The sequence below is a fragment of the Wyeomyia smithii genome, chromosome 2 (genome assembly GCF_029784165.1).
Source record: "Wyeomyia smithii strain HCP4-BCI-WySm-NY-G18 chromosome 2, ASM2978416v1, whole genome shotgun sequence".
NCBI classification, from domain to species: Eukaryota; Metazoa; Arthropoda; class Insecta; order Diptera; family Culicidae; genus Wyeomyia; species Wyeomyia smithii.
Window position 1 is genome coordinate 83,034,665 of NC_073695.1, and position 27,082 is coordinate 83,061,746.

General features: G+C 36.1%; 2 protein-coding genes across 4 annotated transcripts in view; one reads left to right on the forward strand and one right to left on the reverse strand.

Moving 5' to 3' along the window:
- The window catches only part of LOC129719469 (WD repeat-containing protein 47), a 183,239-nt gene that overhangs the window by 151,255 nt on the left and 4,902 nt on the right, over window positions 1–27,082 (reverse strand). The window lies entirely within an intron of this gene.
- Window positions 6,866–11,971, forward strand: LOC129719720 (uncharacterized). Its single transcript, XM_055671117.1, has 3 exons — window positions 6,866–7,092; window positions 7,198–7,390; window positions 11,890–11,971. The coding sequence occupies exons 1-3, from the start codon at window positions 6,969–6,971 to the stop codon at window positions 11,969–11,971; spliced, it is 399 nt and encodes a 132-aa protein (XP_055527092.1). The 5' UTR covers window positions 6,866–6,968.

Sequence of the window (27,082 nt, forward strand, 5' to 3'; positions counted from 1 at the left end):
TGCATGATTATGATTTGTATCTATGCTCCATTACGATCCAGATTTTTTTTGTAAGATTAGGACCTCTGCGACCATTGTTTTGATCTCTTGTGGCATACGATCCAGATACAACACTGGATAACAGTGATATGATTACGAAGAACATAATTTCAAAGCTCATGTAATAACAAAAAAACATGCAGATTTTTATTTTAACTTTCTTTCGCATCGCAAAGCTTAGTTTCAAATTAGTGAATAACTTTAAAATTCGTAGAAAAACAATATTTGAAACTGTTGAGAAGAGTATATGAATGAAGTAAAAAAAAGAAATCACGATCAGACCAGAATTGACTTTTCACAAATCCGAATGAATCGAAGGTAAATACTTCTTTATTCTGCTCGATGCTCTTTAAACAGTTCGTCCAAATTATTTATTATTATAATTATTTTATTAACTTTAGCTCCTGATGGAGAAACGAAAAATGTGGCATATGAACAAGTTTGTAACTGAAATAGAAATAAATATTTGAAAAGAGAGGTTGGTAAAAAATATATAAAAATATAGAAAATGATAGAAAAAGCAGAAACTTTTACACGAGTAAGGCCGGAAACATTTTTATTTATTTATTTATATTTATTTATTATTTTTAAATAGCACAAAATGAATAATGACTTGCGTATTTTCGCTGACATGATTGTGATTACTGCCTCAAACTATGATTTTCATAATTTGTAGTTGAACTGGTAGGTTTAAAACCCACGCGTTGTCTCTGTGAGTATGAATGTGTAAAGAGATTCGCTGTTATACTTAAACAATTAATGTGTTGCTTAATTATATGAAGTTTTTTGACATATTATCGATACACACAAACACATCGTCTGAATCCGAGCAGATTGTTAGAAAATAACAAAAATTGATACATAGGTAAGGGTTAATTAATATTTAATGTTGCTTCTGTCTAAATGTATTTATTATACAGGATGTTAGGGAGCTCACATAAAATCCTTTAAGGGGCGATAGAGGACCATATTTGATAAGAAAAAAAATCCTTTTACACATATGGCCAAAATTCAACTACTGCAGAGTTATTCACTATTTTCAGTTTTCGGTTATGTTTGCCTTTAACGAGCAGAAAATTGTGAATTTTAGAGACACTATTGATTACGAAATTTTTCTCAGCTCTCCAAAAGAACCAATATAACTGAGCTAGCTATCATACTTCTTGTGATAGACCTCGTTGAGATGAACATAACCGAAAACTAGAAAAAGAGAATAACTCTTCAGTAGTTAAATTTTGACCATATGCGCAGAAGGATTTTTTTCATCAAATAGAGTCCTCAATCACCCCTTAAAGGATTTGATTGAAAGTGAGCTACCTTACACCCTGTATACATCATCAGGTGATTTGTAACGCCTACCTTAGTGAGTAGCATTCATTAGCCTAACAATGATTTATGAATATTGTGACAAGTTTTTTTTTTCAATTTAAAGAAAAATACCGAAAATACCGGTTATTTCGCCTCTCCAATACCGATATTTCGGTACTGAAAAAAATATCGGTTTCGCCGGTTTTTGTTTTACCGGTAAACCACCCTACTATAACCTGATAATTGTCAATTGAAATTGACTTTGTGAGGCTCTGATCTCAACGCATCGTGATGTTAAAAGAGGATTTCCAAAAATTCACATATCACTATACATTAATTCGTTGAAAAATAAAATGAAATATAAATAAATACGTAAATTCACTACGAAAATGATTACCTCAATTACATGCAAATAGCATACCAATTTTTTCACTCACTATTAATCTCTAAAGGGTAAACAAAAATGATTCTGTGTAAATTTTTCTTGATAAAATATAGAAAACAGCATTGAAAACAAGCTCGAGATATAACACTTTTAGGAAAATAGTTTTGAATTTCGTAGTTATTTTTCGTAAAAATGTTAAATCTTTCGATTGGCTCAAATTACCTCGAGGTTATAAGTGTTGCTCACGTAAAACTTTCCGAGAAATACGATGGAACTATAAATTCAAGATGAAATTGGAAAAAGTGGTTTTGACAAAAAACATGCGTTATCTTGCGACAAGGGGGGTCCCACAGACCGGAGATATTCCAATCGACACCAAAATTGGGATTAGGAATTTTCCAGAGTGACACTAGCTGAATAATTTCCCCAACTTTGAGCAAAATCTGTGATGATCGTGTTCAAGTGGCAAGTATACTTCGTATGGGATAACCCATATCATTTTTATATCCGAAACAATATTTGCAGGTCCTTAATTCTTAAAACCTAGTTCGCAAAAACAATTATTTTTACAATATCTGAAAACCAAACTGTTCGTTTTTGGAACCAGTGGAAAAATACTCAAAAAAATATTGCTGAAAATTTGCACTAACATGACGAAATATGTTGCTAAAAGCAGGGAGAGGTATACTTTCAAAGCTTCATCATTCAATAGAAAAGAAACTTATCAATCCATCGGAATAAAATTTATGAATTTAAAGAAATTTGCCAACCATAGATGTACGGATTAATTGCTTCGTCCTGTTCAAAATGGCGACGAAACAAGAAGCATTGCTCAAGTGCATTGTACCGTTCTAACTGAATGCCGATGGAAGGTGTTTTTTAGCCAGATACCGCATCATTGCATTGTTGAAAAATTATCCAAAATTAGAGTGACCTAATTTTTTTTTATCTTTGTGGTAGAAGAAAAAGTTGTTCTACAATGTTATAACTCCGTTAATTCTAAGTAAGTTTGTCGAAAAAAGTTTTTCTCTATCTTTGAAAAAATAGATTTCTCACTTTAACTTTTTTATTTCAATTTTCACAATAAAACTGTCTTTGAACGACTTTGAGGGCTTTTGACAGACACAATTTGCATCGTGAAAATCTCCATTCTACTCAAATTTAATAATGTTTTTCATAAAAAATATACCTTTTTAATTTTTTGTCGTATTTTTTTTTTGGGACGAACTTAAAAAGCATCTTTAGGTCTACTAGAAATAATTACCTTTAATTGAATAAAAAAAAATAAAAAATCGATCATTCGGTTCAAAAGTTATGAATTTTTGAAAACATCGAATAAAGTCGTTTTCCATGGTCACCCTATTTCGGAACTGGTCTTAAATCGGTTGTTCTACATATACCTTTTTTGACAACATTAGAACAAAATCCAAAATTTTAGATACCATTCGCTATACAACGGCAGACAATAACCAAAATTACGCTATACAACGGCAGACAATAGCTAAAATTATGAATCTTATTATAAAGTCATTTTGTGACGGCCTTTGCGGCACCAACTTCTAGATTCATAGCAGTATACATGCAACCGCATTAAGCTCGATTCCTAACCTTCATGAAAGTCGCTACAATGGTTTCATAACAGTTTTCAAAGCAACCATGCTTTGTAACAAGCCATAAAAGACCTTGGGTTAGTAATGAGATTTATTAAAGATACCCTTGCACCTTTGAGTTTTTATGCTTATGTTACTTTGTCTTATTAATTTTGCGTATAACCGTTAAATACAATACAATAATAGGTAAGAATTATTACTGCAAAAACATCTTTATGAACTTAGAAAAAACCCAGCGGCTCGTGATTTGTTACTTGGGATAGGTAATCTCTTAATTTACCGCTGCCAATTTTCCTATTTTAAATCCGCAAACTTCTTACGTCAATCATAAACCGTCTGAAGACATAAAAAATTATAACGGTTCTTGTGCAAAGCTATAGTAACTTATAATTTACCTATAATGATTATTTAATAATATAAATAATCTTTAAATAATGTAATAATTCTCCATTATTTTTTTTAGAAGCAATAGAAAAAATATTACCTCGCTTAGTTTTAGTCCCTTCCACTAAACCATTTAATTTTGCTTCAGGAGACACTCAACAACTAACTGAGTTAAATTTTATTAAGCATAAAGTGAGCATAAACTATTTATTATACTTCTCTTGCACACTGCGGATTGAAATATCTGTACAAGGCAAGAGTTAACAACGGAGAAACCAATTCGACTTCCTTGAAATGTGCTTTGAGCACCACAATTGCTGCAATAGAACCAATGATATTACGGTAAGTCAGCGGCTCTCCATCCAGCAATCAATCCAGGAGAAAAACTTGAGCAAAACGAGCGAAAGAACGAAAACCATTGGGTTCCCCTCAGGAATGCTTGCATATTTAATAAAACTCGTTTGGCAAATTATATGGCAGTCCAACGGACCACTTGAGGAATGTCTGCAATCTCAAGCATTTATCTTCATTTCAAACTCGAAGCCGGATAAAAGCAGGGCACAAAGAAGTAATGCTAGTAACTTCCACCGACACGTGCATGGCACGTGTGGGAAGGGCATGATAACTTTATTTATTTACCAAGAAAACAATTTACCGAAAAGCTGTTGTTGCCATGATAAGCATCTTTTACCGCAATTTAGTTTTTTATATGTACTTGAAAATCATCCATTTTTCATTCAATTATAAAAGTTAATAATAATATATATATAAATATATAATTTTGATTTAACGAATATAATCTCAAGATGAATTTATCACCAAAAGAAAATTGCCGCTGGAAACTAGTAGCAGGCATGTCTAGTCAGCCGGAAATAAATATTACCGCTTTATCCGCAGAAATTTACGAAGCGTGAAATTCAGAGGCGTCTCGTCCACCTGTTCAACCTGTTCATAGGACAGGTAGACAATTTCAGAACAATTACTCGAATTATTTCTCATTTGTAGCATGGATCTGACATCATTAAGTTTTCTTGTAACCTTAATGTTATTTCGAACATTCGAACATTTTTTTGATTTTCAATTTATTTCCACCAATTTCAATTTCTATTTATTTCTCCACCGTGAAGAATATAACCTGGCTAAACTCACTCTACACTACTCAACCCACCCGCAACACAGCTCACCCGTAATACAACACAACACAACGAGATAAGCAGTAATGACTACCGTTTGTTCAAATCATTTATCTGAACTAGCATTCATTCAAACACTTCTCTGCATTTTCAAGTACTATAGCGTACGCAGCCAGTTATGTACATAAAGCGTGCACCACTACTAATGCGCAGCCTTGCGTAAAAATGACAATTTTGTTGAACCAAGCCGATGGAAACGATACCGCCGACGCCGACCCCCACGCCCACCATTCTTTGATGTTCGTTCATTGAAATTTGAGAGAGGCCGCGAGAGTAAACAGCTCTCAACGCTCAAGCGAGCGTAGTTAGCCTATACACCTAGCGAATCTATACATTAGAGAAATGACAAGACACTCACCGTTAAGGCAACTGTCAACATCAAAACGGATAACGGCAATGCAAAATTATACAGATCGCCCGTTTTGATGTTGACAGTTGCCTTAACGGTGAGTGTCTCGGCGTCTCTCTGGTGTATAGGCTGACTATATACACCAGAGAGACGCCGAGACACTCACCGTTAAGGCAACTGTCAACATCAAAACGGGCGATCTGTATAATTTTGCATTGCCGTTATCCGTTTTGATGTTGACAGTTGCCTTAACGGTGAGTGTCTTGTCATTTCTCTAATATATAGGTTCCCTAAGCGAGCGTCAGGTCGATGCAAAGCCGAGAGTGCAGCGAAGGGTTTTCATGTATTTCCTCATTGATGACATTATTCTTCACGTGAGAAAAAAAGTAACGCGCAGCGCTGAGTGCGATACAAATGAAAAATCGAACAAATTCATTCATGGTTATTGTGGATGTAGTGGTGTTTTTTCGTTGATGTGTGGTTTCGATTCAAGCCATTTTTCTCGATGTTGTTCATTCAATAACTTGAACCATAGTATGGTAACTAGAATGGTATAGTACATGTTTGACTGCTCACGTTACGGTTGCTTTTGATTTGTTTGTGACGGCTAAGACTACCATTGCTCCATCTTTCAAATTTCTGTTGCTTTCTTGTGTGAAATTTCAATCTCGTTTAAGGAACGATACGTGGTGAGTAAAGCTTAATTACTTCATCATATCTCGCGTAATTTTTCAAAGGGACCTAAGTAACAATGACAGATTCTCTCCTCTCTCACTTTGTTTCGTTAATTACGTCGTCATTATATATATTTTCTAAGCTTTCTTCCCCTTAATCGAGAGATAGTAATACTGTCTTGCTTACTATGCATTGAGTGTTATGAAATATGGAAAAAATAACATAATTATTGATTTGAAGAGAAAGTAAACAAAGAGAGTCTCTCAATGTTAGATAGGTCGCTTTGAAAAATTACGCGAGATATATTTCAATTAATCATCACAAACTACCATATACCTACTGGAGATTGTTTGCGTGGATTTCCAGATGGACAACGTTATGGATCATTGCATTATTGAGCAAATGCTAAAGCGCCCGTTTGCCGCCAGAACCGTGGAAGAAAAAATTAAAGTTATTGGACATCCGGTTCCTCGTCCACCTATGGAACAATTAAAATCCACGTATAAGTTGAAGGGGAAAATTATGTCCCGCAACTTTAATGTGTCATCGTATGACCAGCAATGGCTGTGTGGATCGGCGAAATTAAATAAACTTTTCTGCTGGCCATGTTTGCTTTTCCGTAGCGCCAATGAAAAAAATGTTTGGAGCAAGGAAGGATATAGTGATCTGAATCACCTTTCTGCGTCAATTGAAACGCATTCGAGCTCTAAAGATCACATAAACAATTCACTTGCCTTATCGATGTTCGGGCAAATGAGGATAGACGAAGCACTTGACCATAGCCGGCAGATCGCCCGCAATAAGCATAACAAAGAAGTAACGAAAAACCGGAAGGGTATGCGAACTTTAATTGAGATCGCGGACATTATGAATGTTCCGATTCCACGAACAGAGGAAATTATAAAGACCTCTGCACGTTGATCGCCGCCAGGGATCCAGCATTCCAGGACTTTATAAATAATAAAGTTTTCAGCGGAACGTCGGGAGGAATTCAGAACGAGCTTATAGAATGCATTGAAAGCTACATGCTTCAAACAATTAAAAGAGAAGTTCTTGATGCTGAGTTCGTGTCCATTATGATGGATGAATCAACAGATTCGGCTCGGTTATCGCAACTATCTTGTACTCTGCGCTACTTACGGCCCGATGGTAAGAAATATTCATAAAATATATTTTGCAAATATGTTAACAAATAGTTGTTTTTTTTTTTAATTCAACGAGGCTCAAACATTTTTTTGTTCATTAAAATTTTAGGAACACCAGTTGAAAGGCTCGTTAGATTGGCAGACGTTAGCAGTGACAAAACCGCCGCTGCGTTGGCCGGACACGTTGATGAAATAGCAGCGTATTTTGGTCTTGATGGTGACAAAGTTGTAGCTCAGAGCTATGATGGAGCTGCTGTAATGTCCGGGGACAAATCTGGAGTGCAAACATTGGTGATGCAACGGTTTCCAAAAGCTGGATATATCCACTGCCGCGCACAGAGGCGTCTCGTCCACCTGTTCAACCTGTTCATATGACAGGTAGACAATCTCAGAAAAAAAGTGATTTTTTCACATTTGTAGAGTGGATGAAAAATCGTCGGAGTAATTTATTTGTAATTTCAATGTTATCCCGAACATCCTTATTCTATTTTCTACATAGTGGAAATGTATGCACCGTGAAGAATGTAACCTGATGGGCTACATTTCAGACTACGCCATGCAACTCACACGCAACGCAACCCACACGGCCACACGCAATAATGACTACCGTTTGTTCAGACTTTTCACCTGAACTAACCGTCGTTCAACACTTCTCTGCACCTTCAAGTGCGGCAGGGTAGACGCAGTCATTCATGCTCGCCACTACTAATGCGACGCCTCGCGTAAAAATGACATTTTTGGTTCAAACTTTCTGCTGAACAAAACCGATGTCAGCGAGAGAAAACATTCATTACACACCTCCTCTCTTTGGTGTCTGGTAATCTGTTTCGTTATGCCTTTCTGTTTCTTCTCTCGACGTCATTAAAATTTGAGAGAGACCACGTGGCCGCGAGAGTTCGCAGATCCATCTCCAGAGCTTTCGTAGTGCAAATGAAAAACGAGCAAATTCATTCATTATTTCTGTCAATGTGGTGGAATTCTTCCGTCGATGTATAGTTTCATTCAAACCTCTACACCCATTTTGTTCATTTGAAAACTTGAACCTCGCATAGTCCGCATAGTAAACGTTTGTCTTCTTACGCGCTGCTTTCTTTTTAGTTTAAAATTTCAACATCGTCAAAAGAAACGCTTTAGCATTGAACAAAGATAGGTGTTTTACTCATGCGAAAAGTTTAGAGGCAAATAGATCATAAACATAATTTCAATTATCGTTGGAAAAAACCTGAATGATACTGACATTGCATATCACAACGCCATCCGTCGAGCGAACTTTTCTAGTTCTTCGACGGATCCAGACTTATTTATGACTTAAACCGATCATTGAGAATCATGATGTGATAAATGTGGATAAAGATTTCCTCCATGAAATGATGCAGATATCATTATTCTACGAGAAAATTAACGGAAAACTCGCGGTCATAATAGACCGTAGAAATTCTTTGCCATATAGATAAATGTAGAGAGATAAAAGTTTTCGAAACTGTTATCCCGATACTGTTGTTTTAGTGTTGCAAATGTTGATTGAACAGGTAGCCCACTTGGTCACGCGTCGCCTCTGGTGAAATTGCAGTTAAATTTAATCGACACCCCCACTATTACCATCTGCTTGCTTAGCTGCAAATAAAAATAGATTGATATGTATTTTGCCACAATCAAACAGCCATAACGAGCGTGCCACAAAGTGCTGCAATTTCAACCTCTGGTATCAATTTTATGTTGAGAACCAGTCCTACATACTGATTACTACTATTTTGTTCACGGTTACATCTCGCAGTGGGCCACCGTTAGGGCGCCAATCATCGTATGGAAAAAAAGTGACCAGAAAATTTCAAAAAAAAACCTATACAAAATGTTCACCTGCTCGATAAAACACCCTGTGCAAAATTTCAGCTCAATCGGACTTAAAATGGGGTGGCGCAAAGCGATTGAAGTTTGGCTTTTTTGAAAACCGAAAAATCACCCAGGGGGGGGGGGGGGGTACGTGAAATTTCGGTTTTCGAAAATTTTTTTTGATGCCAAATGACTTAAAAATGACTTGTCGTTAGGGTGGCAATGTTGAATTGGAAAAATTATAAGTAAAATGGCAAAATATTACAAAACAAATTATCTCAACCAAAATTAAGATTGTGTCTCGTGGAAAATGTTGAATGCTTTCATGTCATTTGCAAAATCACACACGGGAGGTACATGGAATTTTGATATTTGAAAAATGTTTTCGATTCAAAGTGTCTTAAACTTTTAAATGAAACGGTGGAAACTGATGGAATATGTTATATTACTTTGTTTGTAAAATCTACCCTCTAAGACTCTTGCACTCGTCTTTCGAATGTTGTACCAGACAATTTATTCGTTTTATTTACCACAATAATGTCCTTTGCCAACACTTGATTGAATACACAGTGCTCTGGCTTATATAATCGGACAAAAGACTGTATCGATGTTATTCAGTGATAATGAGAGTATAGGGAGCTCAATCAGATACGCAGCACAATTGACTCGTTGTTTCTGGGTTTGCGTCGTTTTGACAGTTCGACCATACATTTTCTGTCAAGTCTACATCATCAGAACGTGAACGTGCCCATTGGCTGAAACTTTGCATATACGTTTTTAAGGGCAAAAGATGCCATTTTGTGCTATTGGTTCAATTTATTGAAACACAACTCATTTTTGAAAAGCTATTGGAAAATGCTAAATTTTTAGAGCCAACACGGTTTGCGCGGTGTGACATCTTCGGCAAAGTTGTAGATAATAGTTTTGTTTTTCAAAAAAAAAAAAAATACACCCTTAAAACAAATTACTAATTTAAAAAAAAATAAAAGAAAGTCATAAATTAATTATCGAAAACAGCCCATTTAAAAGAAAAAAGACTTTTTTATGAAAACTACGAAAATTTACCTGAACAACGAAACCGGCCATGGAGAAATCAGAAAAAAAGTTATATTTTTATAATTTATTTTTGCTTCACAGGGTAATTTTTTTTTTTTTTTTTTGAGGAACGAAGTTATTATTTACATCTTTGCCAGATACACTATGCCAATCAAATAAACCGTTTTGACTGTATAAATATTCTTGATTCCTCATAGAGTGTTCTATTGGAAATTAAAAATATGTCTACAATCGAAACGGCATAGTGTCTTCGGCAAAGTTGTAGATAATATTTCGTCCTTCCAAAAAAAAATGTGCCTTTAAAACAAAATAAATGAAAATTACTATTTTTTTTCAGAAAATATTTTTATATTTATTTTTCTTGATTTCTATATGATCGGACTGGTTTCATTGTTTTGGTAATCTTTCGTAGGTTTTATTAAAAAAAATCAAGTTTTTAAAAAATGAGCCCTTTTGAATAATTAATTTTTAATCTTTCTTCTAACTTTTGAATGAATAATTTTCTGAGCGTAATTTTTTTTAGAAAGACAGAATTATTATCTACAACTTTGTCGAAGAAGTCACACCAATCAAACGAACCGAAGTGCTTTTTTTATTTTATACTCATTTTTACACAATATTATGAACCACCCTATGTCGAATAAATTAACCACCCTAATGAAACATAATGTATTCGATGCTAGTTATAGTGTATATCATTATACAAGCTATTTCGAGAGACTAGTGATCAATTTCTAAAGATAAATTCTAAACATTTTGAACTCCGCCTTCCACAATTGAAAAAACGACCAAGTCCCAGAGAGCAAATTTTTGCAGAAAAAAAATTTTTCAGATGACACCAATTCTCGACGTTTCATGCGTTTTTAAGTCATTTGGCATCAAAAAAAAATTTTCGAAAACCGAAATTTCACGTACCCCCCCCCCCCCTTGGGTGATTTTTCGGTTTTCAAAAAGCCAAACTTCAATCGCTTTGCGCCACCCAATTTTAAGTCCGATTGAGCAGAAATTTTGCACAGGGTGTTTTTTCGAGCAGGTGAGCATTTTGTATAGGGTTTTTTTTTTGAAATTTGAGATGACCATTTTGGCTGGCACCCTAGTCACCGTAAACTATACTCTATAAGCTGTACTTAATTCTTATCGATAAACGATTTCGGAACATGCAAATCAGCGACTAAAACCGCGCTCGTCTTCGCAATAGCAGAGGCTAGGTTGCGAATTTGCGCAGTATTTTTTCAAATATGTAAATCCCACGAGCGAAAATTGTTCGGTCTTAGGTGAAGTAACATTCCGTTTTTTTTTGTACACGTTCACGTGCTTTCGCTGTTTGTTTACAATTAGTAGAAAACAGGGGCGACTCGTGGCTGTTGAACCTACCTGTTCAACTAGAAATTCTGAAAATCAGAGTTTGGGGAAGCAACTACAATTTTATCCGCGAATAAAAGCAAGTAATTCCCTTTGTTACTATTTAAAAATAAAACTAAAAAATAAGAAAATAAGAGCATGAATTTGGATTTCAGATTTATTTTTTGGCTGACGTCCCCATGTGCATTGCACAGGTTGCACCTAAGGACGAGTCGCCCCTGGTAGAAAATTTCAATGCACATTTGAATTGAAAATCATGAACAATACTGCATACAAACGATTCTTCTGGAAATATTAAATATGTTAACTTGGTTTTATTGTTGCAAATGTTACTTTCTATATTTACAAATCAATTTTGTCACTCAAAGGCAATCGAACTTTGCTACAAAGTTTGAAAACTAAACAGCAATCGATGTACCGTTGAGTTTTTGGGTCAGTGGCCTGTTTACTATATATCATTGCTAGCAATTTCTGTATAATTTAGAAAAAGAAATAGAAAATAAAGTACCGGCACATAACACATAAATTGCTGTTCTCTGTTCCATTTGTCTAGGTTTGAAGACGTGTTCGTCTCTGCCATGCATTCCACGGGTATAGCTAACAAACCTTACAAGAGTAAGAAAATTAATGAATGAATCGTATGACTGAACAAATGAGCGAAGTAGTACAACAACAATAAGCAAGCTTTAAGAATAGCAATAAAGTCAATGCAGCAGCAGCAGCAGTAACAACAACAAGCCTGAACAACAGCAACAGGTTGGTGTAGGTACGGTAAAAGGCATAGCAAATTCGCAGACATACTGCGTGTGCATGATATATGTGCTCGCCATATTGGCACGGAGCGCCGCTGCGGATTTGCGTTGCAATCGTAATGCAAATTTGTTTTTCCTAGCATATTTTACTATTGACAGAAACAACCTCTTATTGCTAGTTTCCAACTCTACCTACGAGCAGAAAAGTTAATTTAGCGCCTACAACTTATGGCATCCAGCACCGATCATGAAGACATATTTTTTCATAATAATAATTCGACTATGGATGTTTTATGCGGCTCAAACTGGGTAAGTCAAACAAGAAACTCTTCTCTTCATTCACACTATCTGTCGGATCTGTCGGATACCCATGAGAAGGCGCACTCATGAACCGGCCAAAACAAAAAAAAACACGCAGCTAAAGACCGAAAAGAGTGAGAAACGGGAGAGAATCAGCTGTTTGGTGGACGGTAGGGAAAACTCTCCACAGGAAGTAAGCTTTAATTTGCTTAAAATCATAAGCTCGCATAAATCTCGAAGAATCAGCCGTGCCTTTTTGGTTGCTACCACCTCGCATTAGCCGTAATGATAATCAGCGTATAAACATGAGCACAAAAGGTGAATAATAATAATCTATTAAACTCATTCGAGTGTAGAGAGCGTGCAGCAATTGCCGCTCCGTACAGTGTTGCCAAGCGGGAAACCAATTCTGTGCTATTTGTGAGATATAGAAGCTGAAGGGTGTCTATAAGATTGTGATCAACGATTGAATCTCGGCTGTCATGGACTAGATAGACTGTTCGATTAACATGTTTACCGATGACATTCAATCTATTTGTGTGGCGCTGATAGTTTTAGTATAGACGACTCGAAAAAAAATAACGATCAAAAATCTTTCATAGATTCACCAGTGGTCAAGAAGCAACCTGCTTTTGGAGAATTTTTCTAAAATAAATGCAATGGTTAGTAAACTGTTTTACAAAGATATACGGTACGATTTACGTGTTATGAATTTTTTAAGGAGGTGTTGTCGATAGCAAGTCACAGGTTTCATAACCGCGTCGTCAACGTTTAAATATCTTCATGCATCATCATGAAACTGGATCTCGAGCTCGGCTGAAAAAAAAACCGAGTTCACTCGGCAACTTGGGACTCAACTGATATTTCAGCAAAAGAAAGCCGGTCACTGAAAGTCGAAAGATTATTTTGCCGAGACTTCGCCAAAAAAAACTAAGCTTGCCGAATTTATCGTTAAACACTGTTGATACCGACGTCAATCTCTCAGCTGGTCTCGCGGTACGATGCTGGCCTAACAAGCTAGTCGTCGAATATTCAAATCCCGGCTCGGGAGAGCTTGTAAGTGTCAGTAGGATCCTAGCACTAGCCCCGCAATTGTCCTGTACACTTATCAGTCGCTGCGAAGCCTGTGTATAGTAAAACAGAAGGTCGAATTCCGATACGGAATGTAGCACCAAGGCTTTGCTTTGCTTACCGAGGTCAGCAAAACATTACTGATCTCTCAGCACAAATTTTGCTCGTTGCCGAGTTTCGGCAACATAGCTGTCATTCTCAAAAACGAGTTGGCCGCCATTTTTCTATGTACAAATTAGTGCAATTGTGTTACGTACGAGCACACAGAAAACAGATAATAGTTTTGCTAAAATTTGTGCAAACTATAGATGTTCACAAGCTGGAAGTCTAAAAAAGTGTAGGACAGATTCGTGCGAACTGGCAGTAGTGGAATTGTACAAGTTGTACAACGCCTCAGGTGCTAACGAGCACCAAGCGTTAAAAAACGCATCCCAAAATAAAATGGACGCGGATCGATAGAAACTGCAAGAGGAGAACGTATTCCATAAACATTCAATCCTCAAAATGAATAAATTTGATTAGGCTGATACAAATTTCGAATTCTTTTTATGTCCAAGGTTATCGAAGTTAGCAGAGGGGGTGTCAAAAAATAAATAACACCGAGACGAAAAAAAAAGAAATATCTTTGATCAAAGTTTGTGTGCAAGTTATGACGTTTGTAACTTGCACTCAAATAAATGTTGAAAAGTAACACTTTATTATTATTATCATTATTATTATTATTAATTTCGCTTGCCTTTCGACGATACTCTCGCTGTCACCTGACTTGTTTGTTGCTAAATTAAGCATTTATGCTGTCGGAAAACCAATGAAATGAACAAAACGGTTTGAGCCTTTTTTTTCTTCCCCTTCCAATATTCAAGATTTTTGAAGGGGGGGGGGGGGTGACATTAAATGAAAATAAAATTTGTAACGGCCTTACTTACTAAAACTCATCTTATAATTTAGCTTTTGAAAGAAAACTACTAAAATCTCTCGAAATTATTCTTTGCGATTGGATTCCGTTGAGAAATCGCCTCTATACTATGCCGAAACATTCAGCTTATAAAACCGAAAGGTTGTTAGACCAATTTGCCTCGTCTCGTCTCTCGGTTAGATTTGCCGGGAGCGCAGTCGAATGCGTACCGAGATTCTCGGCATAAAATTACATCTGTCAAACACTGGTTTCCCGAAATTCTCGGCAGGATAGAACAATGAACTCCTTTACCTCTATACTGTCCTACTGGATGGCAGGTTTCAACTTAAAACCTGATCCTTAAATTGACGTCCCATTTCACTAATGAAATGAGTTACCTTGGAAATAATAGATGAGCGGTTCAGGTTAAAATTAAGCTTAGAGTCGAGTCAAACACTGAGGTCGTTTATATGATCGACTCTTTTGAGTACACGACCATCAATCTTATATTCGAACTGAATAGGCTTCGCAGTACGATGGAACGTCATGATCTGTCGTTTTCCAATGCTCACTATGAGTCAGTTTCTGCGACACCAATTTATAAAAACATCCAGTAGTCTCTGAAAGTCACGATAATCATCAACGGACCGCACAGCCAAATACAATTTTTGTTCATCAGCATATACCAGCTTACATCCAGCTGCTAATAGCAATATTACGTCGTAAAAATAAAACAGAAAAAGAAGCGGTCCCCAATTACTGCCTCCAGGTACTTTCAGGAGCTTAACTTTACACGTAATGATATTAGTTATTAGTTTATTTTATCCATCTAAAATAAGGTCTTAATGAATAAGAATATATCATTATCGTCAACGCCATAATGTAAAACAAACGGATCTTGCTACTCTACTGGAGAAACAACTGGAACGCTCACCAAATTCGAACAAATCTTCAGCAGAAATAAATGCACGTGCCTACCATCGAAAACATAGGCTCAATAAATTCAAACGCTGTGCGATGAAACCATGTTTGGAGAAGTGTAGAAGTCTTCAGAGCACGCGATGAGACATGAATATCAAGTAATGATAGAAGTCTGGGACAGGCAACTTTATTGTTCAGAAGCTCAGTGACAAATGGTGTCTGCTGAATCTTCCGTCGTCGAGCTAGGGTGTTAAGATTGATAGGCTTGCGCCGATCACCGCATGGCAAGTTTCTTAAAGCAATTCAGATAAATCGTTTTTGAACTCCTTCGATTCGTAGACTCCAGGTCAGTTGATGTGGAAGCCAAACTAGTGAAGCATTCTCCAAGATGGGTCACACTGAAAAGCAATACAGACCTTTCGATCGATGACTGGCAAAGGAGACTCCACCCCATCGATGTGGTAGTTGAACATTATGGGCTGCGTGTTCCGATGAAATGTCATTACAGAGCATTCAGGGATGCTGACAATCAGCTCATTACCTTATTTCACAAACATATCCAGTAACTGATTCCAACGGTGAAAATCTCCTAATATAGTTTTAGGTTATCCACATCCACATCCACATAGGTTCCAAGTGCTTAAAATGTGTGTGCCAATCCTCCCTTCCAGAGCGAAGGGGATTGTCGTAACAGCATCAAAACATTGTTTGTCCCTGAAAACTTCAGATGTCAAATTTCATTCTATTTGCTTGGTTATTTCACGATTTATGCAAAAATTGGTATTTCATTTGTATCGGAGCCCTCTCTCCTACAGACCAAAGGGGTGTCGATCTTCAACAAAAATATTTCTTGGTGCTGTACACTCCAAACTTGGTTCCATTTACTTGATTAAATCTCGAGTTATACAGATATTTGTATGAAAGCCCTCCCTTCCAGAAGTCTCGAACTATCATAAGAACCGTCTCCAGCTCCAAAAACTCCTACATATGATTTTCCACGCCGATCGGTTGTGATTTTTGAATCTTTATGGATCAGACAGACAGACGGAACTCCATTTTTATATGTATAGATTTTTATATGGTCGCTCTCTACTCTTGGATGAAAGCTCTCATATGCTTGAGATATTTCCAAGTCAAGCGCTCTGCACACAATCATATGTTTATTCACTTATTCAAGGATTTTGTCTTTCTGGCTCTTTTATATTATACATACATATGAAAAATTATATTATACATATGAAAAATTCTGATTCTGTGCCAAATAATCGCAAATGTTACTTTTCTCATTTTATTCATAAAAAGCAATGACTGAAGTGCATCGAGAATAACAACTTTGTATTCGGTGGGACCAGATGGAAGTTATTTATAATGAGTTGTTGAAACCGAGCAAAACTATTACTGGAGAACGGCTTTAACTTCAATTGATGCGATTAGGCTGAGTATTGCGTGAAAAACGGTCACAATACAACACGAAAAAATGATACTACTGTATAACAACGCTCGGCCTCATACTGCCAGAGTCGTTGGAACTTACATAGAAACGTACTAGCTGTTCGATTATTACTTGTTCCGTTCGATGGCACATTGTCTGGTTCATCAGCAGCTCGACTCATATTATTACATCAAAATATAGTTTGATTCTAGCCTCAAAAGACGGATACTTTTATCGGAACTATATTCGAGCTTTACCAAAAATATGGGACAAAGTTGTAGTCAGCAAAGGGCAATACTTTGAATGATTTATGCCTTTTTCTCCTTCAAAGCTCATCTTCAGATTATAAAACTTTTATCATTCACAATTAAAGTTCCAAATCGAGGAAGACTGCTTAAATTCCCCCGAACATATTTTGAGAAGCTTTCATTTGTTTTGCAGGGTATTTTTTTCAGCACAACGAAATAGCTAGGAATTTGCTTGATGTTTTCGATTGATTTTGTTTCTTTATTGCAACATTTTATTACTTTTTGTGTTCTATGACCCGCATTATACACAAAGTGTAATAACCAAAAAGTAACAAAATATATGACGACCACACGCTTGTATGTGTTTCTGTCGACGAACATACAACCGAGAACCGCAATGCATGTGTATCGAGACTTCACTCGCTGCATTTGTATTGATGCAACGATCAAGGTCATTTCTGTCCACTTTATTCTTGTCATATTTTTCTACACTTTTTTATGCATACAACGAACGAACTTATACACGCACACCGGATGAATTGGAGATAGAAGAAACTAGTAAGGTCTAAAACATGTTGAACACCAACGGGAACGATCGGACGAGATTCTTGCCGTAGGTTAATGAACAGCTCTACTTACGGCTGTTCATTAACCTACGGCAAGAATTTCGCCCGATCGCTCGCGTTGGCGTCCAGCATGTTTCAGGCCTAACATGTGCAACACATGCGACGGTGTGTGATTTTTCTTGACTGGAGATGGAAAGGGAGCATTTTCCGTTGAAACGACCATTATTAGATAGTCGTATTCCCATAACACGTGCAAAATATATGACTGTATGTGTTGCTACTTGACTAGGGAAAAACTTAATTGCCTTTTAAGTAACAGATTTGTTACCTAAAGGGCAATTTTGCGCTGTTGCTTTACTTTAAAAGTTTTGCGTGTATTTAGTCAAAGATACTTCTGTGTGGTATTTCATATATTCGTGAGATAGTTAGTTAATCAGAGATTCCGTTGCAGTCATTGAAATTGTCGATATTGATCAAAATTCAGTAGTATGAGGCCCGTTTTCGTTTCACCCATGACTAATCCGTTCCTTGCCCTATTTCGTTATTCTTTTCTCCATTTCGTCATTCTTCTGAGACATGTTGTTCTGTAAACTTTTAATAATTTTTATATTGCTATTAACTGTAGAACTATATATTTTTAAAAACTATCATGCCAACGACAATATTCTACACGCCATTTTAACTTACACTAGAAATACATTCTTCACTTTTTCTAAACATTTGATATGCCACTAATGTTGGCGACACTGTTCTCCACAAGATACAGTAATTATTGCTGAACACCACTCACACTCGCACGCGAGAAGAACACTATTTTCAACACCCCTCAAGATTATACACACCCGTCACCCGACAATCTGTACAAGTTACCTTAATTGGACCGGGATCCGCCAGGCGGTAACAACGCTTCGGAATCCAATCAACTGGCTTCTAGTAGAAGTTTCTCGACTCTATGTTCATGTAGGTGGAAAACTGAGAATTGTCTGTGTGTTGTTCTTAATTTTTTCCCTCTATCTGCTCATGCGTTTGTAGTATACCGTTTATCAGAAGGAGAGATACAACTGCACTAGAAAGAAAAGCTTAAGCACGAAGCGCTGATATCAATTGATTCGAACCAATTGCACGATACAAAATCGGCAAGTTGATTCACAAAATGGACACATGTTTGATGCATTTACGTTCTGTAAACCCTAATGTAAATCTCTTCTATCAAACGCAGCATATTATTACACGCAATTCAACGATCCTCATTTGGTTAGTTCAGAAGCCCGTCGGTCAGCGAACTTTTCGCCGTCATGAGCCGCGCGCCCCTCAGCGGAAACAATCGGATCTGAGTGAGCATAGAAAACAAAAAAAAACCAACAACTTGGACGAACGGAACGCACTGGAAAAGGCGGCGAGATCCTGCACGGACGATTGCATTCCAATTTACTTCTGCAGCTGGGCTGACAAAGAAGGGCGGTGTAACTTTTTTTTGTTGCACCTTGGATTGAATGCCAAATCATGTGATTATTTTCAATGTAAATTGCGTGTACCGGGTTGTTTACATGCAAGAAAGCGATAATTTAGTGCTGAGCTAAGTGTGTATAAAGCGGAAACTGAAAAAAAGGAATGCAAAAAAAGATGCAGATTAGTTGATTGGTGTGCTGCCTCACGAAAGTATTTCTGATCATTCAATTGTACATTTGTAAAATATGTACTAATAAACATGCGGTCTTCAAGGTACTGCAGAACGACAAGCGATGGCCTTCATTTACCTGTTTCAGGATGCTAAGGATGCAATCATCATGGTTTTGTTTACTCATTTATTTTGTCAATCAAGCAATCCTTTTGAATTTTTACATGTTTTTTTTTTCATCATTTTTCAGAGAAGAAAATAGAATAAAATGACTTTTCGAGGAAAAGTAATTGTCCAATTCTGTTAAGAGGGCTATGTATGTAGTTGTACGAGGGTGGGAAACTTGAACGAGAACAGAAGGTGTGACCTAGAATTAGAAAAAAGTTTCCTCATCCAGATGAGACACGAATTCATAATCTCCGTCATGGTTATTGTTGGCCGTCGTTTAATCTGGATGAGGAAATTTTTTCTTTAAGTCTGTCCTCATTTATTTTTCACACCCTCGTGAAAATACTAACATTGTCCCCTTTACAAAACTTAAAATGTAGTCAAAAGACAAAAAATAAAATTAGTGCATAGAGTATTTTTTTTTCAGTATTATTTCTTATAGGAACGATATTTTTTGCTTTTTGATATAAAAACATTTTTGCACCTTTGCCTGACTTCGAACCACTCATGAATGATCATTAATTGTATATTTCAAAACTAACGATACTACTGAACTGATTATCAAGTTGCCGGCTTAATGATAAGTATGAAAATATTCTCTTGAGCGTTTTAGTAGAATGATATACGAAATCAGAATAAAGAATTACATCTTTCCATTAAACTCTACTAGAAATTTTGGTTGCTACATAGGTACGGACTAGTAATATTTTCAATATTTACTTTTCAAATTTCTAGTAGAGATTAAAAGATACATATAATTTTTTTCTGATTTGGGCTTAATGATAGCCATTTTTATGCAATTTGTTAAGAGCAAAAGAAACAAACAGAGAATCAATTTGTCGTATCCGATTGTCATAAATTTCGCCGCTGCGGTTCGTGTGTTACTCATTACCAGTATCGGATGACGAATAACCTGTTCTGCTCCCTTCACTCCAAACTCTGCTATTTTATGTATTTTATTCCAACCATTTGTATGGCATAGGATGACAGCAAGCTATTAAATATCTATATCTCGATCATGGTAATATTAACCAATTGCTTAACACCTTTGTTTTTATCAAAGTATCACCTGTTGCCAAACTATTCTCATATCTCTAAGCATAATTATTTTCATTATTCCTGCAATATGATGAGAGCTTCTATTTTACTATTTTAACCAAATCTGCCGATACTGTGAAGACTCGATAATTGCTTTACAGCATTCACACTCATTCATTTCATCGAAGGATGAAGCTTGAACCTTCCTACGCGAACTAAATGCATTACGAATCTTCACTTCACACTATTTTTAAAGCTATCCTTTGATGCTTTCTTCGCTCTCGATGAGGTGAATGCTTGCCTAACAGAAGACAAAGTTTGCTGTTAGTATCTAATCCAGTGGGTGAAAGTTCAGTGCACAAATCAGGAGCTCAAATTAAAAAGCAACTCGCACACACAAGACAAATACCGAAAAATCGACCGGTGAGATTTATATTTAGCAAAACACATGGCAAAGTTCAATTGCTTCGTGACAGATTGCTCTCGTGTGAACGATAAATTGGATAATCAATAGGAAGCTGGTGTGTAATGGTTTGCAAACATTTGACGGACAAAAATTTTTTAATTGATGGTAACATTGCAACAACACACTGTAACATTGTACCACCTCAACATCCTCTCACCTCGTTCGACGGGATCGGCCTATGGTTATTATGATAACGTGCCGATTTTGCTAATAAAAATCCTGCACTGGAATGATACAGCCCAATTGCAGCTGCCTTCTTGTGTCTATTGATGGATGATGGATGATCGAAGTGTGCAGAAAAGTGTAACCAATGCTAGTAGTAGCGTAGCATAGCTCGACCAGTTGGCACGCGATCGTTGATAACGATGATGCTTTATTTTCATAATCTACCTGCACCATACGATGGTGAACAACAACAACAACCGCATGCGATGTGGCATACATAATGTACCGGCACGCTGCTGACCGGTTTCGGAGGCGCACGATAAGTGTAAGTGAAATCAAAATCGGCAACTAAAACTAATAACCGTGCATGCGGAAATTGGCTTTTAATAATGACCAGGCACGCTTCAACCGACCACGGCCCAGCTCGGGCCCAGATCAGATCGACGATCTGGTAAATGTTACACTCACATGTTAGAGCGATATTTACTTGCGCCGAGCTGTGTTTGATGAGCGGTGAAAGATGGAATTTGTATAGGGATTATACTGACGGGAATCGAATATGAGACTCATGCGGTTTTTCGATAATTTCGAATTATGCCGACACACGATTTTTTTTGTGTCTCAAATGGTTAAACACCTCGAAAGTATTTGCAAATTGGACAGATCATAGCGTTCATCGCTATCTACCTCTTTTGGTGACTTTTCATATGGGTTGAATATGCGTTTCGCCGCAATACAGTGTAAATATCGCTTTTGTCACGTTTTAAATTCGTGCCTCTTTGCTTATGTACACATCAAATAGGTAATTTATAGAGGGGGTATCAATTGTTTTCTGCCAGTAATTATTACTACTTTGAAATCTACCACTTTTTGGATGTCGCATTCCTTGTACAATCATTAGTTAAGAGATAATGTAGATAAATTTGATGAAAATTATTGTTTCATTTTTCTCGATAGAGATTATCAACCGAATGTTGAGTCTTTCAGGTCTAAGATGCACTTCACTAAAGAACTGCAATTTTCGATTTTTTTTCATCCACAACAAAAACGCTCAGAAAGAAACGAAAGTATGCATATGTAAGCTCTCTCCTCTTTATTTATTTACAAATTACCAACAGGCAGAAATAGCCCTAGTGGTTACTAAAGCATAATTAAACTAATACATCAATACAATAAACTACGGAACATTGAAACAAATTTAGACCTGATGACGCGCGCAGACAGATGAAAATCGAACACTTGTGAAACACGATTGAACGCTTTTTGAAGGCCAATAATGGCGCTGTTTGCGCTGTAGTTGGTGCGGCGGAATGAAATGTGAAGCAATGAAACTCTCCTCTTTATGGCAGTATTGTATGTTTCGTTCAGCATGCTCATTTCTGTTCAAAATGGCGTTGAAACAAGAAGCAATGTGCTGTTCTAGCTGAACTGTACAAAAATCTCGGCAACAAGGTCATGGTAAACCATTTTAGAAGCGAAAATCTTCCAGTTTCAACTGTGTGCAAACCTCAATAACAATTTACCAGGAAGGTAGTGAAAGACCGGCCAAAGTAATGAAAAAAAGGCATCGTTCCTCTTGTCTAAATCATGGTTCAAAGTCAGTGGTTTGGCTATCAATCAGAACGAATGTTGTTCAAAAACACCAGGTCGATGGAAGGTATGTGTTTTAGCCAGTTAAAGCATCATCACGTTACATCAAAGAACACAAACGTTCCTGAACAACCACTCGGCCGTATTTTTGTACGCTATTTGCATGCCAACAAACCTGCCTCGGTGCCGTCCAATCGAAAATTTTTTTGGAATTTTATATTCTTTTAAGAACAAAAATAACTAGAGAGTAACGAATTGTAAACAGTTGATCGGTAGAATCAAGAAATGCATTTGAAAAGTAAGAAGGCCGTACAACGCTCTTGTTTCGGCATCATGAAAAAAAAGTTTCGTCGAAAAGCCTTTCGCAAATGTTCCTTAATTTTTCTTGTTAATAACACAGTGCAACAAAAATTGACTTTTTGGCCTTGGTTTCTATATATAATTTTTTGGTGTTTTGATGCAAAACCAAACTTTCCCCAGTTTGAACATATTTCAACCTAAGGGGCAACAATGACGCCATTTGGAATTTTTGAGAAATCGGAAATTTTCGATGTTTTTTTGACGCCATTTTGTTTTAAGACCAAATATCAACATTCTAAGAGCTTGTCCACATATCAGTATATTCTTACCTACCTTTAAAAAAACAGATCTTTAATCTGACAAAAATTGAGCTCAAAACGGTGTATCTATGAAACCGGTTTTGGCATGGTTTTAGTATATTTCACAAAGCGAAATAATAACGAGTATGTATGAGCATCAATGGTAATGCGCTAATATCTGAAAGTGGAAGTCAAATTATGTCTTTTGTTGGGTGAAAAAGTCACTGGAATCGATTGGTAGGTGTCTGGTCCTCGTAAAATGTCAGCAACATATCAATTCTGCCCCAATTCCCCTACAATACTAAAATAGGTTCTTCTCGACGTTAGATTAACTTATTTGAAATCTGTTTAATGTAATACCAAGAGTGTAAGCGATAATCAAAGATACAATAACATTTTTTCTTTACACAATCATCCCCCTTTTGACGGGAGGGGGTAGCAAAAATGAATAAATGAATTTTCTTTGCTCTCAGCAATATATATTTGTCGTGTACGTTTATGCCACTGCGACAGTGGTATAAAGTGGCATAATTTATTCGATGTTTTAAAATGACGGTTATTTCAACAGTTAAAACTGTTCAATTCGAATTTTTACGTGCAATGCAAAAACGTTGTGCGAAAACAGCAGTTTCACATTTGTGCAATTTTTTATGTTTGAAAAAAGTATAATACAGGCGAACTTCGATATAAGGTACCCTCGTTATAAGGTACCTTCGATATAGCGTCACTCGATATAAGGTACATTTTAACTCGATATAAGGTACATATTTTATTATGTTACAAATAACTCCGTAATTGGTATGGAAACTTCTATAAACAATATAATGGTTATCTTGTCAACGTCTCTGGTTATTATTGATCATTTGGGGAGTGTCCATAAAATACTTCACACTTAGCGGAAGTTTGAAAACCCGTCCGAAAAGTTCAATGTTGCTGAAAAAACATGATATAGCGTGGTTTAACATGGATGGGAACGCAGGAGCTGATGAAAAAATTACCTTAAAGTTTGATCCCTGGAGAATTTGTTTGAAATTTCAAGAGACAAATTTTTATTAGAACTCGGAATGCTAGAAATTATTAAAATATGTGCATTTTTCATCAAAAACGTCATAAAACCTATGAAAAAGTTGGAAATATGCTTAAGGTATGTTCAGAATATAGTAGGCATCTGAAATCACACCCAAAAAAAGTTGATTGGTATTTTTTTATTTTCAAACATTTTAAGAATGTGTGTATAAAACTACCTGTATGTGATCATTATTCAAGAGATAGAATCAAATGGTCTTCAGCAAAATTTTTCTGCATTACCTACAACTTTGCTCAAAACTTAACTTTGTGTTGATAAGTAATTAAAAAAATTAAATTCATTGCACTTTTGGGCAGAATAGTCAAAAATATATTTGCATCAAAAGTTTTCCCTTAGGATAAAAAAACTTTGTCGAATACACTTTAGCATTTAAATAGCATTTTCACACTCGAAAGGTTGACAATTACGTTTTTCACGTTTTAAACCAGTGTGCAAAGTGCAACTTTAGGCCACTCTTATGTGTACAGAAAAGTAAGTTCAAACGGTCAATTTTAAATGCAATGAAGAAAATGCAGATTTCGAAATCCTGAAGGACGAAGAAATTATTGAAAAAGTTTACAACCCGTAAGCAGATATTCATGGTTCTTATACAGCGGACCAAAAAATAAATAACAACGAGAAGAAGAAGAAGAAAAAAAGCACCTTCAATAAAAAGTCTGTATGAATGTAAATAAATGCAGAAAAAAATGATAATAATGTAACGGCTTGATTTTTTTCTTTTTCTATAGATGACATACTTTTTGGAAATAAACTATCACAAGGGGCTAAAGGTCTCCTAAAAAGCCAAAAAACTATGTGTTTCAAATTGTACTTAAAACAAGTTGATTAACACTTATAGTTGGATTCTATTTCCAAAATAAACTATACGTAGATAAATGACAACAAAACGAAGTATTTGAGGCCCTATTGTTGAAAATGTTTCATGATTCGATATAAGGTACAATTCGATATAAAGTACAACTTAAAAATCGAAATGTACCTTATATCGAAGTTTGCCTGTATAGCGTAGTGAAGGTAAGTAGAAGTTTCAACAAAAGCTATCTGATGTCCCGTACATGTTGATTTGGAACACGAACCACAATCAATGTAATTTAAAACCGGGTGTTTGAAACTGTTAAAAACGCAATTATTGCGAAGATCTTACTCTCACGATTGTATCATGTGTTAGCGACAGTTATTCATTAAAATTAATTTGAAACTTTATCGTTGTTATAAATCAAATATGAAGTGTTTTTTTCTGGTTGAAGGAAATGCTACTTTGTGTTGTAAGATGATGTTGTACAAATAAATTTCGTTAGGCAAATATCTAGATATTTTATAATATTGAATGAACCTTAGTCGACCATGAAATTTCTAAACAAGTTTCATCCTGTTATTACATTACATCACATGTTTTATCGATTAACCGAGATCCAAACTCTGAAGGGGGTTATATGGGTTTTGGACTCATTGATGTGACATGCGTCCGATGGAATGAAAATAAGCAAGATGATATTAGGTAAACTTGGATAAGCTTCTGGAGCAACGGATAATGTGGTTGTACGAACGAATAATGTGGTTGTACTATATTATTTTGCGAACGATATTTTTCGCGTATTCTGTTGTACCGCGTGGAAAAACGCAAAAAAAACTCGTCAATGCGAGAATCCACGTAAGTCCGAGACTTCGCGTAAAAAGCGCTCGTAAAAATCCACCTAAAAAATCTGCGTAGAAAACATAGACCTTCATATCTGCGCTAGTATTAGTGGTCGATTTCACTAATACAAGTTTTATTTTTAGTTGCAAATAATCAACACGCTGGTGGTAACAAAAAAATCCCTCCTGCCCCGAGCTTTTATTCAAGTTGTAAGCCGATTTTTAGTTTTATTTCATCTGTTTTTCCACTAAAACAAAGTTTGTTAAAACAGGTAACACTAATGAACTGAATATCAGCTGAAATAGAATATCAGCTGATTTTTTGGTTGAAAACAAATAGATTTTTCAAGGATACACGACTAAGCCTGTATTGGTGAGATCTGGCGTAAAAAACTCTATGGAAATATTTATTTATTGTCTAAGCCGTGGGGCAAGACAAAGATTAAATTAGAACAAAAGTAAAAAAAAATATGAGTAGTTCTGAGTAACTGCTGTAATTCTAACAGCATAACTTAATTGGGTTGTTTAGCTATTCACGGATTTTTGGTTTTTATGTACCTGAAGGGTGTAGTTTTCTGAGCAAACGTAATTTTATATCATTGTCCTTCAATTTTTTAATGAAGAAAAAAAAATCGCATGAATGGGAACATCTATAAACGACGTAGTATTTGAAGAAGAGGGGAGTGGGGGGTCAAGCCAAGCTACGTAGCAAATATGAAACTAAGAAAAAAAAAAATTTTTGCAAATTGTTCTTTTTTATCACTGTTTTGTCTGTTTAAGGTCGTTTTTAATACTTTCATTTCTTTTATTGTTCATTTATGATACAATGTATGTTTTTGATAGTAGAATTTGTAAAAAAAATTAGGAGGAGGGGGTTGTTATAAAGCTACATATCTAGAGGGGGGGTCTGACTTTGTGACCAAATGCTACGATGTGGGAGAGGGATTGTCCAAAAAAACTTAAAATAAGCTACTACATTTATGCATGCTCCCAATAACATTTGGTACATGGGCGAACTGTTATTGTAGCGATTTCGAGCAGATTTCGAACAGTTGTAAATCGTAATTTTGAAAACCGAAGGATAACGATAGAAAATATTTAAAAATCATGATTTGCTTAGAAAATTCAGCTCCATAAGATGATATAAAAACTGATACTGCTAAACAACCCAATTGTGAATGTGTGAATGTCTTAA